This window comes from Diorhabda sublineata, chromosome 9, assembly GCF_026230105.1.
Source record: "Diorhabda sublineata isolate icDioSubl1.1 chromosome 9, icDioSubl1.1, whole genome shotgun sequence".
Lineage (NCBI taxonomy): Eukaryota > Metazoa > Arthropoda > Insecta > Coleoptera > Chrysomelidae > Diorhabda > Diorhabda sublineata.
Window position 1 is genome coordinate 3,663,402 of NC_079482.1, and position 18,660 is coordinate 3,682,061.

At 33.1% G+C, this 18,660-nt stretch overlaps 1 protein-coding gene across 2 annotated transcripts in view; it reads right to left on the minus strand.

Annotated features, from left to right (window-relative positions):
- Window positions 1-1,836: 1,836 nt before the first annotated feature.
- LOC130448636 (RNA polymerase II elongation factor Ell) overlaps window positions 1,837-18,660 on the minus strand; it is a 42,939-nt gene continuing 26,115 nt past the window's right edge. Inside the window, exons 3-9 of one of the 2 annotated variants that reach the window (XM_056786078.1) lie at window positions 15,867-16,114; window positions 13,896-14,198; window positions 13,597-13,831; window positions 13,274-13,521; window positions 12,861-13,208; window positions 11,408-11,579; window positions 1,837-11,241 (exon numbers count right to left, since the gene is read on the minus strand). In XM_056786078.1, coding sequence (XP_056642056.1) covers window positions 11,083-11,241; window positions 11,408-11,579; window positions 12,861-13,208; window positions 13,274-13,521; window positions 13,597-13,831; window positions 13,896-14,198; window positions 15,867-16,114 — 1,713 coding nt within the window. In that variant the 3' untranslated portion in view covers window positions 1,837-11,082. Of the gene's footprint in view, window positions 11,242-11,407; window positions 11,580-12,860; window positions 13,209-13,273; window positions 13,522-13,596; window positions 13,847-13,895; window positions 14,199-15,866; window positions 16,115-18,660 lie in introns of both variants that reach the window. The other variant, XM_056786077.1, reaches the window with a different exon arrangement.

Here is an 18,660-nt window from a genome sequence, read left to right on the forward strand (position 1 = left end):
AACTTTTCAGTTATATCAGTAAGAAAGAATAAATCTTGAAGCCATGTGGGATCTTCCAGTTCGGTGAGATGCTTACCATGATATTTCAAGAATTTCACCAGTGCAAGTAGCAACTCTTTGAAACGTTGCATAACTCTGCCTCTACTAAACCAACGAACTTGTGTACGAAGCAACAGATCATCATACTGGCATTATAACTCTTCAATTAGTTCTCTGAACAGTCGTTTTTGAAGTGCATGTGCTTTAATTTTATTTACTATTTTGACAACTGTTTTCATGACATTGTTCATATTTAAGAACTTTCCACACAGTGGCTGCTGGTGAATGATGCAATGGTAAGACAAAAATTTCGGTATGTTACTGTCTTAACGACACAAGACAATAAATCCTTTCTTCAAGCCTACCATTGCGGGAGCTCCATCCGTAGCTAGTGCCACCAACTTCTTCACAAGAGTGTTTTCACATTCTACGAGCCTTTTAAATGCTAAAAATATATCATTTGTGTGCCCAGTAAGCGGCACAACCTTTACCAGCTCTTTTGTTTCAAAATCTTCAACCACCATTCTTACAAAAGTAGCCAACTTCGTTAAGTTGTAAGGAAAAATAACTACAACGATCAAAATCAGTTTTAAGCTGTGAAACTAAATCAGAACTCATAGCTTCAACTCTTCGCATCACTGTATTAGCAAAAAGCTGAACAGTGTACACGTGAATTAAACACATACGGCACAGACATAACCTCACTCTGGCTACACGCGTGAATATAACAGTCGGCATAACAAAGCCGTGTAATTCCGGCAATGACTAACCGGCTGCAGCGTTTCCAGACACTCAGTGTTATCAACCCGCTGAGCATCAACGCGAGCTAACCACACTGTCGACCACTGTCTTAGAGGATAATTATTATTAAGTATTAGAGGCACTAAAATTGAAAACAAGTTTTATTTGAACAGCATAAAAATATTAACACATAACTAAATCTTCAATATTTTCACTTTTATGGTTGTTTATGACTAAACCACTGCAGATTTTTTTTTCTATTGTGTAAAAGTTGCGGTAGGGATGGAATAATGAAGGGTGAGAAGTCTCGTAAATTCTGGTATAAGGGAAAACCGAAACAAAACACCTGTAGCATTAAGTATAACATTTGCTTTAAAATGTTTTGAGCCCAAATGGCTGGCAACAGGAAATAAGACATCTGCAGCAAAACCATCATTTACTTAAAAGAATAAAAAATCTATTACAAAAAGCCGTTTAGTTCATGGAGTAATTCTTTACGCTCCAATTACCTCAGTCGATACCACATTATCCTATATCCCTAATCCCAAAAATTTATCCTGTCACAAGCCCGTTTCTGAAACTTCCATATTTTATTCTGCACCACAGAACATACCCTAAGAAGAAATTTGTCATCAGTCTGATTTCATAAGGTTTGCTCTTGGTAGCTGCACTGGAACTGGACCAGTGCAGGCCAGTTCATGAGTGTATAGAATTATTTCCATCGGATACAAAGAACGATATAGTGCATAGAGCAATGGAGCATTTGAGGTTATTTGATGTGATCAGGCCTTGTAGTATAACAATAATGGAAAACGATTTAGTACTTTTTGATATTTTACATTCGACCGATGACGAAGATGTAGTGCCACCGTTTCCAGATTACACTTATTGCATTGCATTGGCTGAACTGACTCTAGACCTAGCGCTGGTTCTGCTACAAAGAACGCTTTAGTGTACACTTCCTGAACTAGTTCTGCCAGTGCAGCTACCAAGAGCAAACCTTTTGTTTACTGAAAACGGTGTATCGAATTATGGTAAATAAAACAAGTATTGAATGTTCGCGTATAATATATATTAATATTCAATTCCAAAAAATTTACATCACTACTATGAAGTGTATTGCTATTAATTTAAAAATTAAGCAAAAAAATATATGCACGTATGTCAAAAACAAAACATCAAATTCAATTATAGTTAAACAAGATACAACTAGATTCACTCTCGAATCTGTTGAGAATGTCACAAAATGTCAACTGAAAATATACAGTATGTACAAACTAAAATTCAATAATAGTAATAATGAAACATTGAAACAGGTCCAACAGCCTCGGCATTACACCTTGTTCGTAAAACTCAAATTAACATTTTTTTCCAGTTCATATCCACATCTAACAGTTGAACAGTATAGATAGTTGGAAAATTACCCGTAAGTAAAAATCATTACAAAAAAAAATTAAAGTGTATTTTGTTGAGGTTATGCTACTCAATTTCATAAAATATTTCAACCAAATCCAAGATTTGAAGTTGATCTTTTAAAATTTGCAATAAAAAAGAGAGACATTGATTGTTCAAAATAAATATACATCTAATATGGAAGATTTTCACCAAAAGCTATATATACACTGCCTAACAGAAATTGACTAGATATTGGGGCAAAAATTATGTGGAAAAGGAAAAACTAGACACTAGAACATCACTCATTGTTCCGAAATAAGTACTTGAAGAAGCCAAGCAGCAATCTATGATTTACAAGCATAGAGGATCTATGGTCAGGACGAAATTCAAACAGGCTGTAGGTTCAGAAAGAGATGTGCACGATTCTCTGGTTATAGGAAAGGTATTTTGCCAATTCACTTGGTTGAAACAGTAAACGCTGTAGAGTGTCATTTAAAACAAGAAACCTGCTTACCGCTCCTTGACACACAGTAACTGTTTTGATGAAATTTGGCTGGGAGCCAGTGATCATCCACTCTACAGTATTGATTTGATTTTTCGCAGTAAACTATTTTTTATAGGATATTTCAGGAAAACTAGGGTAAAAAGTTATGCATTTGCTTTTGTAGTATTTTGAAACAAATATGTTTAATATGTTGGACATAGGTATCCCATTTGAAATAGTAATCAATTACCACAAATCTTAGGTCAATAAAGATCTTCAGTAAACTCGAAATGAATATTTCTGGTATACAGATGATTTGATGCTAATGTAAGAGTATTTTTGGACCAAAATCCATATCACTAAGACTCAATCAATATTTTTCAGGCAAAATTGTTAGAAATAAACTTATGTGGTCACTAGAAAGTACATTAATATTATATCTGATAACCAAGTGCCCTTGAAAGTACTGAAAATTATTAAATGCACACCCAAGCTAGCATAGGAGTGTAAACATATATAAAAACACCGGCTAACAGAAATGAAGTAACTCTGATAAAGCTATCAAACCACCAGACAATGAGGAAGCAGAAAGTGATTTTTGGACTTAACCATATTGTAGCCTCACGAGATGTCATTTGAACCACAAACATAATGGATTGCTAAAGGATCATATAGAGTCTAAGACAATTCAAAACATTCTTAACCATAAAGGTCTGAGGAACATTTCGAGATATCCAAAAACGATATTAGACTAGTGGTCAGTCTGACAAGCGGAATACAATCTTAAGATAATAGACTTGGTACAGGAGAGTTTACGAGCAATATAATTGATGCTGTATAGTATCTACTCTGCGATTGTTCTGTCCATTTCAGCAAATGACTTAAGTATCCCAAAGGAGTTGGTCTAACACATTGGGAAATTACTTTAAAAACCTCTAGAGCGATTGGAAAGCCAAAACGACTTTCCAAATAATCTACAAGTACCAAAGATGTGATTTATAATGGAAGTAGTGATCTATATGACATTGTTTCTACACTGATTGTTACATTTACTTCAAATGGAAAATGAATTGATACTGATTAAAAAGAAAATTATTCAAAATTAAAATTATTTCAGTTATTTTTCCACTTTATATGCCCAATAAAAAGGCACGTATCTGAATAATTAAAAAATTTAAAATAACTGATGTTAATATGTAATAAAATTATTGACAAGTGCGATAAAAACGAAATGTATACAGGGCATATCATGATGAACTCTATGTATATTGGAAACTATCAGTAATGCTTTTCTGAAATGCATACAAGTGTTTTCCAATTAGTTATCTTTGTATACAACTGAATCTCAATCAAAATCAGTTTCTCTAAAAATTCCCTTATACAAATATTGAGAAAAATGTTATTTTTTTATATATATAATGACTGTGAATAATTTTCTATATCTTTGAAAAAGCTCCTAGCATTTTTTTGTTTGAATATATTTTTTTAGTATGTCACTTTAGTACTAGAAAATATTCCATGGTCACTGCATTTCGATAGGAATGATTAGAATTGGAAATAAAACAGTATACAATAATATTTCAAAGATTTTCTTCGCTTTTTGCAGATTGTTTATAATAGAAGTTTCTAATAACCTTATTTTAATGTCTTATTGAAATTGGCTTCTGTTAATCAATATAAATATTATAAAACGTTGTGGAAGCACCTTTTCTTACTCTAATTTGATCAAAAAAGTTTGCCATTGTAGTTAATTTTTTTCCAACTGATCAATACTACCAACCTGTTGGATGTTTTCTTTTAGTATAAAGTGAAACAGCACCGTGGACTTGGAAGTCTCCACAGGCACAATACCGATTAACTTGCGAGTAAAAATTCCAATAAACGAATTCTGTAATTAAATTTAGGAATTGAAAAAAAATCCTATCTAACCGTAGATCGATTTTTTTTTAAATTTCGGTTAAACTTTCCACATGTCAGCACCTTCATGTATAAAGAGACAACCAAAATGATGGAGATCGATAAGAAAATAAAGCGACCGAAAAAACAGTGGAAGTATAAATCTTATGGACCAAAAGGATACACGAAGTACCCACGGATATTGTGATAAAAGTTTATAGTGTTGTGATTTAAGATGATTAATAATGCACCAACTTTAACAATTGATAAATCTTATATAATAATTCCAATTCCTAAATAAGCTTACAATCTAGTTTTAACTCACACGCGGGCCGACATATATATATATGAGATTATACTATTTTGAAATAAATTCATAATAAGCAAATACGAGACAAAAATTTTTTTACCCTCAGTCCGCATATGTTTATGTGGGTATTTATATTTCTTTTCAACTAATATATAATACATAGAAATCGAAGATTCTTTCAACAAATATAACCTAAATATCTGAGGATGTAATTTTTATTAACAAAACATGCAGTATTACCATCAAAACACAATCAATCACAACTTTTTTTTGGTGATTATAATTAAGAATTGGCACTATCGATAAATTGACACAAATTTGGAGTTTATTTAAATCAGAGCTTACATAAAACAACATTCATCTCACAAATTAGAGGTACAGAATTTTAATTTACCACCAGATGCGTTAATTTTGTATATCGATTAACTTGTATCTTCCCTTTTACATTAATAGGAAGGTTTAATAATAAATTTGGACAATTACATTGAAAGTCCTCGCTCGCTGGTGGAAATAAAAACTGTAGCCCCCATTGAAGTGAAAATGTGAGGTTATGTACAACACGACACTGTTATATTTCGATCAGAATAGCTGAGCGGATAATATCCAAAAGTTACATCTACTATTTTTATCTGAAAATATAATATTTGTATCACCAAAAAACAACGCTGTAGTTATAGATAAACCTGTACAAAAACCACAAAGAATTCATAACGGAGAGTGTGTTACAAGAAATACCAATTAAGGGATTCAAATTCGTTCAATTTATCAGCAACGCAGAACTTAGGATATATCTTTTTCCTCTCCAATGGAAATAATGAAGGTTTCCAAAATAATATGAAATAACATCATATCGTCCAATAAGGTTATTACCCATACAAGCCTTTGATAAGGTTTGGCACAAAGGGTTGTTATACATAATCAAAAATTAACTTCCAAGATAAATAAACATCCAATCAAATCAGGGATACGACAAGGATCTAACTTATACTTCTGATCTGCCAACCACTAGAAACCAGGATAATCAAATCCTAAACCTTATCGAAGAGTTTAGAAGAAAGTAAATTTCAAAACTGGATAAATTATTTGAAATTCGATCTTTTGTCTGTTCAAAGGGGACAACTACAAACTGAGTATCTAAGAAAATATTTTTACTGTTTTTTATTAGGTATATTGATTGCAAAAATTAGTCAAAATCCCACCAATACCCTTTTTATGTGTGTTTGCACCTTCTAAGTAGTTTCTAAAGAATTTAGGAGATTGCATAGTCTACTTAACCACCTTATGATGCAGTGCTGAGTCGTGGGCTTTTATCACCAAGTATTTTCATCGATTACAACCTACAGAAGTGAGATCCATTCACGAAATCGAAAGGGTTGACTCGATTCCTGATATAAAACCGATCTAAACCTACGTTTAAGAAGTGCATCACAGTTGGTTCATTTAGAATGCAAGGATCTTGTGATCCATGAGCTTATGACGAACTCCATGTAAAGTGGGAGGATACTGTTGAAAACAGTCTGAAAGATAGGGATCGAATACAACCAAGCAAGTCCTAAAATCTTGGTTAAACTTAGTTAAACCTCTACATCTCAAAGTACATGAACAAGTATTTAGAAGAAAGCAATGGTTATGTTCAAATGTCTACACGAGAAATGATAATATATACACTGGAAATAAAACATTAGAGCTTCCTTTTTTTCAACAACTACTTAACGACTTAATGTTATTAATAATATATAATTAGTTACAGTCTTTCAAATCATTTATTGCAAAAAAAGTCGACCATGTATGTTCTTAATTTTAGGTCTTTTCTGATTTAAAATGATTTCTTAAAAACATGAAAACTTGACGTTTCGACTTCTTTTAGTTTTTATCAAAATACGATATTGACACTGACAATTTGGTTATTTATATTAATCAATAGATCACCTTCATCATGAATACCAGAATAAGAATAAAATCAAAATAGAAATATCTTTTAACAATATTATTCTTTAAAAAGTTATAAAAGAAAGTAATTTTAAATCAGAAGGAGAATAAAAAAAATCCTTAGCTCAGTTTTCTAAAATAATAATGCATTTTTTTATCGTGTCGTTACGTTTTCACTCCATCATTTTTATCATCTTTCCGGAAATCAATATAAGCTCAGATTATTTATACTCATCATGACTACAAGTAAAACGAAATTTTTCAACTAACAGCTTATTTTGAGTCAATAACTTCCACAGCTGCTTACAAACAACAACAAAAAAATCTCTCTGGGTAAAATTGATTATATATTTTAGAATATAAGTTATCTTTGTTTTCGATGAACTATCTAAAAGATTTTCTTTTCTAAAATGAAAAAAATCTAGTGCAACATTTTAAATAGTTCTCAAAAAAAATAGGCGAAATATAGAGGCTATAGTTATTTTGGACGAGATTGTTTTTTTTTAATAAATATCAAAAACACATTTTTTATATAATATATATATAATTTAATTTTTTATCAACAGTATTCTTCTCAATAAAGGAAAACAATTTAGAATACTATTTTTAAACGAGTTTTACCTCCACCAGAATCAATCTGGCAAGAAATGTGAAATGTTAACTTTTTTAAAGAAACCGTTTGCTATTTAAGAAGCCATTCGATATGTCCTTAATTGAGCAATATTAATGTGCCGTTCTGGATTTTATCCACAAGATCATACTAACATCAAAAACACAAATTACTGATGACAGATGTAGATCTAATGGCTTTAGAAGCATCAATACAGAGGAAGCAAACTTGATGCACAACCCACCAGTTTATAGCTTTTAAAGTATCAGGAATTGGGCAGGAAGCAATTTTGATATCTAATACACGATATAATGGCTTTAATTTTTAATCCTCAATTAAGTAGTTATAAAAGTAATAGGAAGGATTGGAAGTAATCTTGATACATAAAAAATGGTAGACATATGAAAATATGTTATACATGATCTAATAGCTTTAAAGCATCATAAATTGAATAGGAACCAATTTTGATGTTTAATAAACAATTCAGTAACTTTGAAGACATCAGGAATTGAGATAGAAAGTAATTTTGATGCCAACAAAGGATTAACCTATGACATTTCAATTTTATACATAATCTAGTGAATTTTAAATCATCAGAAATTCTACAGGAAGCAATTTTGATGTATAATGAACAACTCAGTAGCTTTAAAGACATCAGGAATTGAGATAGGAAGTAATTTTGATGCCAAGTAAGGATTAACCGATGACATTTCAATTTTATACACTTTATGGTAAATTTACAAGCATCAGGAATTCTGTATGACACCAAATAAGGGTTAACATATGACAATTCAATTTTATACAAAATATAGTAACTTTAAAAGCATCGGGAATCAACCAGAAAGCAATTTTGAGTCTAATCTACTATTTGATAGCTTTAAAAGAATAAGGATGGATTAGAAATAATTTCGATACTAAAAACGTGGTATACGAATTAAAATATAATTTTATACACAATAGGATAGCTATGGGACACAAGGGATTAAATATCAATTAATTTTAATGTCTAATGCACACACTAATAGCTTCAAAGTCATCAGGATTTAGATAGGAAGTAATCCCGATGCCAAAAAAGTGTTAACCAATGACATTTCAATTTTATATACAATTTTGTAAATATAAAAGCATCAGAAATTTGAAAAGAAGCAATTTTGATGTCCATTATTTAATAACTTTGAATGAATCGGGAAGGATTTGGAGGAATCTTGATACCAAAAAAATGGTAAAAAAATTAAAATGTAATTTTATAGACAATTTAATAACTTTGAGGCATCAAAAATTGGAACAGGAACCAATTTTGATGCCTAATGAACAATTTACTAGCTTTAAACGTATCAGAAATCACCCAAAATAAATTAGAAGCATCAGGAATTCTACAGTAAGCAACAAATCTTAACATTTTATAGCTTTATAAGTATCAAGAACGCTTATAGGCATCATAAATTGGATAGAAACCAATTTTGATGTCTTATGAATAATTCACTAGCTTTAAAAGCATCAGAAATCACACCAGAGCAAATTAGAAGCATAAGGAATTCTACAGGAAGCAACAAATCCAACATTTTATTGTTGTATAAGTATTAGGAACGATTGGGAGTAATCTTGATAGCTAAAAAAATATAGACAAATGAAAATATTATTTTATACACAATCTAATATCTTTGAGGTATCAGAAATTAAACAGGAACCAATTTAGATGTCTAATGAACAATTCCCTAGCTTTATAAGCATTAGAAATCACACAAAACCAATTAAAAGCATCAGGATTTCTACAGTAAACAACAAACCCAACATTTTATTGCTTATAAGTATCAGGAACAATTGGGAGAGATTAACATGTCAATTTTATACACAATCTAGTAAATTTAAAAGCATCAATTATTCTATAGGAAATAATTATTCACTATCTAATAGATTTATAAGTATTTGGAAGAATTGGAAATGATCTAAATGCCAAATGACATTATAATTTTATACATAATCGAATAGCTACACAGAAAAAAATCTTGACGTCGAAGATCAATTCATAAATAACAGATGTTACTATAATTTTATCGTGGACTTACTTCCCAATTTAGTGGATTCAAAAGTATCAGGAAGGAATCCTGATATCAAAAATCAATTGACAGATGCCACTACAATTTAACAGGCATTAATCTACACAATCTAATAGCTTTTAAAGCATCGAGAATTAAAATCGATGATTTATGCCACTAAAATTTTACTGGTGACTCAATAAACAATTTAATTGTGATTCTATGATGTCTAATTATTATAAAACACTGATTTTATCGCTCTGAACGGTTTTCTTTAAAAAATATCAACATGGCATAATAAAAACACTTGTCCTATTGGCACAAAAAAATGGAATGTACCATCAAAGCATTCACAAAATCAAAACAAAATATCTAACAAAATTGTACAGTAAACTTTGTTAAATCGTCATCCATACCTTGGTTTATTTATACTTGATTATCTTTTAACAGTGAAATGATCTACTTTAGTTTTTGTTTGTTAAATCGACAAAAAAATCGTCGCAATTTTTTTTCATTTCAATTCTCAATGTATCTAAAAATACAAATAGAGATGAACATGTAGTAATTAGACTATAAAAAAATTAATTTATCACTAACCAATCAAAAATAACGAAATTTTTCTAAAAATACGAAAATAACATAAAACCAATACAATTTCAACTACTTAAGAAAACTTGTTACCTTTATCGAGGCAATTTATTTACAAACCCATTGCTCTATGCCAGAAGTCGAAAAAAAAGTTTTTAATCTTTACATCACATTGATCTTTTCCCTTATTCTTTCTCTTTCCATTCTGTTATTTTCCATACCGGGTAAAAAGAAAACACTAAGAAGCTATCATAACACACCAATCGGTAATACAAAAAGAGTTGATCAAATGTTTTCCAAACTGTCATGTATACCTACAATCACAGATACAAATAAATGAGTAAAAAATGTATACATTCTCCACCTGAAACCACCCTAAGACTTGCACACTATTCATATCACTCGGAAAAATAAATTTGCCCAAATAACATAATGTAAAAGGTCCCGAAATTGTTTTTTGGCAACGACAACTTCTTTATATGGACAAACAAACGACAGATGAGATACCAAAAAAAAATCCTTTACCTATAAATGTTGTATACAGAAAAAAATAAATAATATTAAAAACAGGAAGTACTTCCATAAATGTAATGACGTTTCTCGAGAAGAAGAAATACTTCCATTAGTCCTGCGGTTGAGAAGAAGAAATATTCAATATGTACAGTTATCTTCCCGTATAAGCATCTAGAATTTTCGACCCCTAACTTCTAACCCACTTTTTTTTTCGTTCAAAATTACATAAAAGATTATCAAGCATTTGTAGATCGGCAAGTGTTCCTATTTTTAATCAAAAATCGTGTACACGGAATATACGAAAAGAACCATCAACAAAGCGACCAGTATATTTTTCTGTTTACTCTCAATCGGCTCAAAAAAATTGTCAGATCGAACTGTGGTCGCGCAACTCCAAACAAAAACAATTGCACTAATAAGAAATTGTTTAAACGAATAAGAAAATATGATTTGTTTTATACATTTCGTGATGTCCTCTTTGAGAATGTCCGTAGAAAGGCAGTAGGGCATTTGGGGGGCCAGCGGCCACCTGCACCCAGCGTCAGTACCGGGAGTCCGTCATCTCTTGATCGTACTCCATAACTAGTCTTTTGATATGCGACAGTTTCTCGTGCAGATATTGAAACCGTCGTTTCGCTCGTTGATGGTTCATGTTCTTTTTATTTTCTTGGTATTCTCGAACTATCTGCTTTTTCACGTCCTAAAAAATACAAAGTTCTGATACAATATCAGATATGAAACCCGTACAAATATTGTAATGATGGATAGAAGAAGTATTTACAAAAATTAAAATAAAAAAAAAGAATAATTTATACATAATGCGTAATATGTAATTGAGTATCGGAATGGTTTATTACAATTCTTACTTTAAATTTTGGACTATTTTCTTCTTCCTTTTTTAGGCGTTCTTCTAACTGAGCAAACCTTCTAGAAACTTTTTCAACAATACTGTGCAAATCCCTATACTCTGTATAATCAGCATTGAAATCTGCTTTATACCGCCTTCTTTGTTCAGCGTCTCGGATTGTCACATATTCTCTGTAAAAGAATAAACCATCAATAATAGATCTATATAAAAAATGTGTGAAGTCTTCTGCGTTTAGATGCAATCTAACTTATGTTTCGAGTTTTAAAAGATTTGGGTGTACGCCGTTTTGTACAGAATGACAGAATGATGTTTGTTTACTCTAACTGTAAAACCAAATGTACAGCATTAAGTATTTTTGGTCAAATATCCAATCAAATGAGGTGCTTTAAGTGCGTATTAGATACGAAAATGGTTATTTATAGAGGCTTCTAAAATTTTTATCCAAAGCCTCCAATGAGTGCTCAAATTGATGACATTAAGGGCCGTTTCTATAGAAATTACAAAGTTTTTTGAAAATGGGTACTCAAAGCACTTATTTTCAAGTCAAAATTCAATTGGAGTCATATAAAGGAGTATATGATTATTATTTTTATAGGGGTTTTGGAGTTTTTGATCAAATTTTATCAAATGAATGCTGAACATTCTGATTTATGAGAAAAAATTTAATCAGAGACAGAACAAGGCAATACCGTGATTATTTCTATCATATTTTAGAGTTTTTGTTCAAAAGTCTTATGAAACGAGTGCTAAGAGTGATGAGTCGATAGATAAAAGTTGATACGAGACAATTTAGGGGTTGTTTCTATAGAAGTTTCTTAGATTTTGATCAAAATTCTCCAAAGAGTATTTTGAATACCTGGTTGGAAAGTGCTAAATTGAGAAAAAGGTTATATGAGGAGCCTATATAATTGTTTCTATAGGGGTTTCTTAGATTTTGATTAAAACTTCTCAAACGGATACTCAAAAGTGCTGATTTGAAAGAAAAAAACTATCGGAGTTATATCAGAGATTATTTCTATAGGGGACTCCGAGTTTTGAGTCAAGTCTCATAAGATGATGCTTATTTGATAGAAAAACAGTTGATAAGAACTATATTAGGAGCTGTTTCTATAGGAGATCCTTAGGTCCCTTTGAACTTCTCTTTGGAAAGTGCTAATTTGAGAAAAAAGTCATATGAGGAGCCTTTATAGTTACTTCTATAGGGGTTTATGAGATTTTGAATCAATGTCTCCGAACTGATCCTCAAAAGTGTTTATCGGAGTCATATTAGGGGTTATTTTTATAGGGGCCTCGGAGTTTTGGGTCTAGTCTCATCTATAGGAGCCATATTAGGGTTTGTTTCTATAAGGGTTTCTTAGATTTGGATCACAAGTCGCCAAATAGGTGTTTAAAGTGCCGATTTGAGAAAAGGATCATATCAAGGGAAGTTTGTGATGATATATAACACTCACTTTTTATAATCAGGAAATTCGTCTTCGTTTTCATTGTTAAAGTTTGCGTCTATATCGCCATTAGGCAACCCTTCCGTCTGACTATCGGGGCTAACTCTGGCTATCCTATTTTCCGTCGAAGAAGTGACGTTCGTATGATTTTTGACAGCTGTTCTTTCCGTTGGAACGTACTGAGGCCTCGTCTGATAATGCTGAGTCGGACTGATACCGTTCGTTATTCGATTCATTGTACCGTTTTGTCTTTCGTTGGTAAGTTTGTCTCGATCCCATTTATCGACTTCGACCATTTTCACGGCCGGAGATACGCTACGATTATCGACGAATGTCTTTTCTTGGCTTACATCGAAACTGAATTAAAAATATTCATTAAAATAGATAATTACCGTTATTATAATCTGAATGATAATACTTACTGACTATCACATGCTCTCTTTCCAACCTCATCATCATCGTCGTCGTCATCATCACTCGAATCACGTTTAACTTTAACATCCAGCGCCGTTAAATTATTAGAGTGTCCGTTGACAAGCCCATAGTTACCGTTTCCACCACCTGAATTTCCACTGATTCCACCACCAGAAGGAGATTCCCTACTTCGAGGATTCATATTACTGGAATCTCTAGAATCAGTCACCGGTCTCCTTTGACTGTTATTTTCCACCTGCAATATATAACATTAGAATAGACCTGAAACATCTTCTCCATAATTCAATTCAAATTTTAATATTATACTCACTGGTTGGTGGTACAATTGGTCGGGGTGATGTTTGGGTGCGTTGTGGGCGATACGTTGTCGTTTATATGAAAATCCATCGGACCCCTCGTGATATCCAGGTCGTTTGTTACCCGTCGATGTAGTAGAAATAAGGGGCGGCGATCCTGGTAGTGTGCTGGTGGGAGATTGACCGCTACCCGAGCTGCCACCATCACTACCACCACCTCCCGGTGGTGTTAAAGTTTGCGGTTTACGGCTAGAAATTTGAGAACTATAACTAACGACGATTTGTATATAAAAGGAAATGTTAGAATACTTACTTAGGAGGACGTCTTATTTCTGGAACAGAGAGCTTCTTGGCGGCGTTGAGTAACGGCCTAGAGCTACTAACGTGATTGCTGCCAAGACCGTTGGACAAATGGCCGTTGGTCGATGAATGGACTGCCGATACCGGCGATGGAGGCGCAATGGAGGGTTTAGGTTGGTAAGGTTGAGACGGTTGCTTTAGAAGGCTGTCGCGCATCGAAGGCATTTCTCTACGCACAGGGTGAACTGATGCTCTGCTTTGCTTCACCTTCACTTTACGTCCAATATCAGTTTGATTCGGCTTTATCTCTCTTGTGCTTGGAATACGAAATAATTACATATCATTTTTTTTTTCAACATATCAACCACTTATATTTCCTGTCACTTTATGATTTACTATAATATAGTAATTGATAATAAGGCTCCCAGGGGTGGATTTTTTTAAATAGTCTACAACACATATAAAAGAAACTTTTTATTGAAGATTATGAGACATGAGACAAGAAAGACCACAAAGACTTATTTTTTGGTAACATTGTCATACGTTAAGATTTTAATTTAGTCAAAATAAAGAAATTGAGTAGGAAGAAACTGATTTATCTTCCAATGTTTCGGAAAATATTTAAGATAATATATATATAAATACGATTGGAATAAATCATAAATTGAAGAAGTGAGAGTTATCATTGAAAACAAGGCAAAATGTCAGATGAGTCATTCGATATTCCGGATAAAACTCAAGATGTTATAGATCGTTGCCATTAATTTTCAAAATAATACACATTAAAACAAATTTTTCTACCATATTGCCAGGCGAAGGTTTTTGGTTACTTTATACGAGCGCTTGTTTATATTTTGTCGGCAAGACAAGTTAAAACCTGCAAGTACCTGTTGTATTCAAATAAGAATTATTTATTCGGTGTTTATGATTGTAGTTTAGTCCTGGTTGGCCTTTTAAGGCAAAATAACGTGCTGTTGTTTCTAATTTTGTGAAAATCGTATATGAATTATTGGCGTTCTCGCAAATTCAGACTTGCAAGTCTTCATAGTTTAGGCAAAAATAACGCGTGGAATACAACGTAAAAAAATGCATCCAGGGAGTTTTGGCGACGACTCACGGACCCAGATGTAGCAGCTCATATCAATGAATCTAGGAATCTGCTTTTGAGTTCTTCTACAGTGGAATTAGATCGAGACGTTGGCCTTTTTGGAGGTTAAGACGCCAAAATAACATTAAGAGGTTGCAGTGGGCTAAAGAACATGAAAATTCGTCGCATGAAAAGTGGGAGAGAGTTTTGTGGAGTAATAAGTTACAGTTTGATTTTTTTGGATCGAAGAGAAAAGTCTTTGTTCTTAGGTCAAAGGGAGAACTGACATGTAATCCTGGATGTAAAACACGACGGAGGCTCGGTGCTTGTTTGGGGATGTTACGGAGGAGAAGCGATTAGAAACCTGTTAAAAATTGAAGGGATTTCAAAGAAAGAAATCTATAAAAAATATTAAAAGTGGATGTAGTACATTCTGGCCAGCGATTGATCGGCAGAAAATTTATCTTCAAGCATGACAACGATCACAAACGTTCCTCGAAGTATTTGAAATAAATGGAACTCAACCCGATTGAGTTGTTGTGGAACAAATCGGACAGGGAGGTCAGAAAAGTCAGAAAGCGGTGTCCCACTTCCATTTTACGTCTTCGGAATATCCTGAGGTTTTACCAGGCATTTCATTGTTGATTTCTGCATGTATTGGTCCAGGGGATGCTTTTATTTCATCTATTCTTCTAGTGTAGAAAATATTTCAACCCCAAAGAACAAACTACCGTTGCCATAATGAATGAAGAGTATTAATAACAATAAATGATGACGCCAGACAAACAACACGAAATTTTGAAGGACCTTACTCTAAACCAATGCCTCAATAAGAATCAATCAATTTCAAATATTTTAAATTAGGATTTGTCTTTCAGTTATTAACCAATTACTTACCATTTATTTTTATATTTATCTTCAGCTTCAGTCATTCTATTTCTGGTAACCTCATAAACGTCATCATTAGCATGAATCCTAATTTTATACGGTATGGAACCTAGACCTTCCAAAGGGCCTCTTGGTGGTCCTACCTGTTTGATACATTCGAAGCTACCTCCTTGACCTTCCATGTCGGCCGTGCTCGACATGGAAAATCTGAAGGAAGTGCTACCCATACTATGATGTAAAGACGGAAAGGAAAGTTCCTAAAATAATAAAGATAAAATTGATAAGAATATAGAAAAAACACAAAAATATGTCTTTCTGCTTATATTCACACTTTAATCGGTCCAAGAAATTTCACATTTGAAAAAAAAAAAATAACGAGTTTATTGCGGGAGGCCAAGGAGCCGTTGACCTCACACCTCATTGATCTTCAGATAGGCCCATCGTGCCCCACTTTATGGTACCAAAGGCAGAGGTTTGGTTTTGGCTTCAACCCTTTGATGATGTCATTAGACTTAAACCGCGCTCTATGAGTGCAGGACACTCACAGATGACGTAGTCTGCGGTTTCTTCGTCCTCCATGCACCAAGGGCACTCCGGATCGTCCGTGATGCCCATGGTGTGGAGATGGCGTCTTAGATGACAACGTCCGGTTATAAACACGGTTACTAGTCAGATTTCGCGCCGATTTAGTTGAAGCAGTCATCCATCTCTTACAAATAGACCGTTGAGATACCACGAGGGTCCATCGGTGAGTTCACTGATCCCACTCTGACGAGTGAGTCCGCCTCGTCGTTGCCACCAAACGAGCTGGATCTTGCTCGCCAGTTATTTTACTTGCGCTCCAGTCTTGGCCTACCTTTCGGCCGTTTTGGCTTGTATAATAGCTCGTTTATCTGAGCAGCGTTCACACCTTGTATAACAACTTTAATGGTATTAGTATTTGGTCGTTTTTTATTATTATTAGACACCCTGTATATTTAATAAATTTATAATGATTGTCTTTGCGTCAACGACCATGTTTTTCATTATTAACAATTATACAAAACGAAAACAAATTAATAATAAATTCCCCGTTTTCATTGTGGAACTAATGGAGTAGATAAACAATTGGCAACGCTGTGTTTAAGACAGATTAACTAGATAAATAAAATCGTGACGCAGTTCAGTCAAAAACTTGATATGTTATTTTAATAATTTCTTAATAAAAGAAACAAGAGATAATAAATATTGTGGAATAGTAAACTTTACATTTGATTTCTTATTAAATTTATTCTTATTAGTTATTTTAGAGTCATATCTTCTGTTAAAATGGGACAAAGAAGAATAATATAAGACATATACAGTGTGAATCTAAATAAATTAATTCGTAAAATGAAAAAGTCGTCGATAAGAGGGATGCATTGGGATTTAAATTTATAATTTAGGTTATAAAAATGTTTTCAAATTACGTAAACTTATTTTCAAAAAAGTGGATGACAAAAATCTATCAGCTATATCAGAAAACCATCGTCTAGAATCCAAAATTTATATGAATCATGTTACGAACGTCATTAATTCAAGTAAAATACCAAAGAAACGGTATAGACGGTTCAAGATCCGCTACAGTATTTGGAGCAAACGCCTTTTTTACTTGGCTGGAAGCTTGCTGTAGATTTTCACGAAAGATTGAAAGAGACTCCATATTTTGAAGAGCTCTACTGTATCCTCATGAGATGTCACATCAACAATTAACTGAACGGATGGCTGAAGGATCAGATAGAATCTTACTGGAGAAACACTCTACGATTAAGACAATCCAAAACATTCATTACCGCACCAACTAAGAAGTCTGAGGAGCTTCGTGAGGTATTCAGAAACGACGCTAAGCAGGTGGTCAGTCTTCTACAAATTCTACGAGCAGCAGCAGCCTATTTCAGCAAGAGGTTTGGGTATATCGAAGGCTTAGTGCCTTGAGAATTAGGGTAAAAAAGAGTTTACGCGTTTTGAAGGTAAACCAATGAACCAAAATATCTTTTTAAGTATAGGTGCAGAAAATTTAGAAAGCCAAAACACTCTAGTTTCTTTCAAGACTGTATACTACACTTTCTTATTGCAAATTCTGTAAGTAAGAAGAAGAAACGCACCTACTTACAGAATATTATCATAAACCAACGTAGAAAATGCTTTAGTGGAGCTGGAGAGAGAGCCTTAGATGGCCAGCTATGATAGAGAACATGAAAGGCCTCAGATTTGCCTGATATATAATCCAATCTCATATAATTGAGAAATCAAGTTGCTAGTTAGTTACTGATGACAGAAAACCGAGTAAGTTACAAGATGAAACTCAGGACCATCTACTTAGAAAATATTATTATAAACCAACGTAGAAAATGCTTTAGTCGAGCTGAAGAGAGAGCCTTAGATGGTCAGCTATGATAGAGAACATGAAAGGCCTCAGATTTGCCTGATATATAATCCAATCTCATATAATTGAGAAATCAAGTTGCTAGTTAGTTACTGATGACAGAAAACCGAGTAAGTTACAAGATGAAACTCAGGACCATCTACTTAGAAAATATTATCACAAACCAACGTGGAAAATGCTTTAGTCGAGCCGAAGAGAGAGCCTTAGATGGCCAGCTATGATAGAGAACATGAAAGGCCTCAGATTTGCCTGATATACAATCTAATCTCATATAATTGAGAAATCAAGTTGCTAGTTAGTTACTGATGACAGAAAACCGAGTAAGTTACAAGATGAAACTCAGGACCATCTACTTAGAAAATATTATCATAAACCAACGTGGAAAATGCTTTAGTCGAG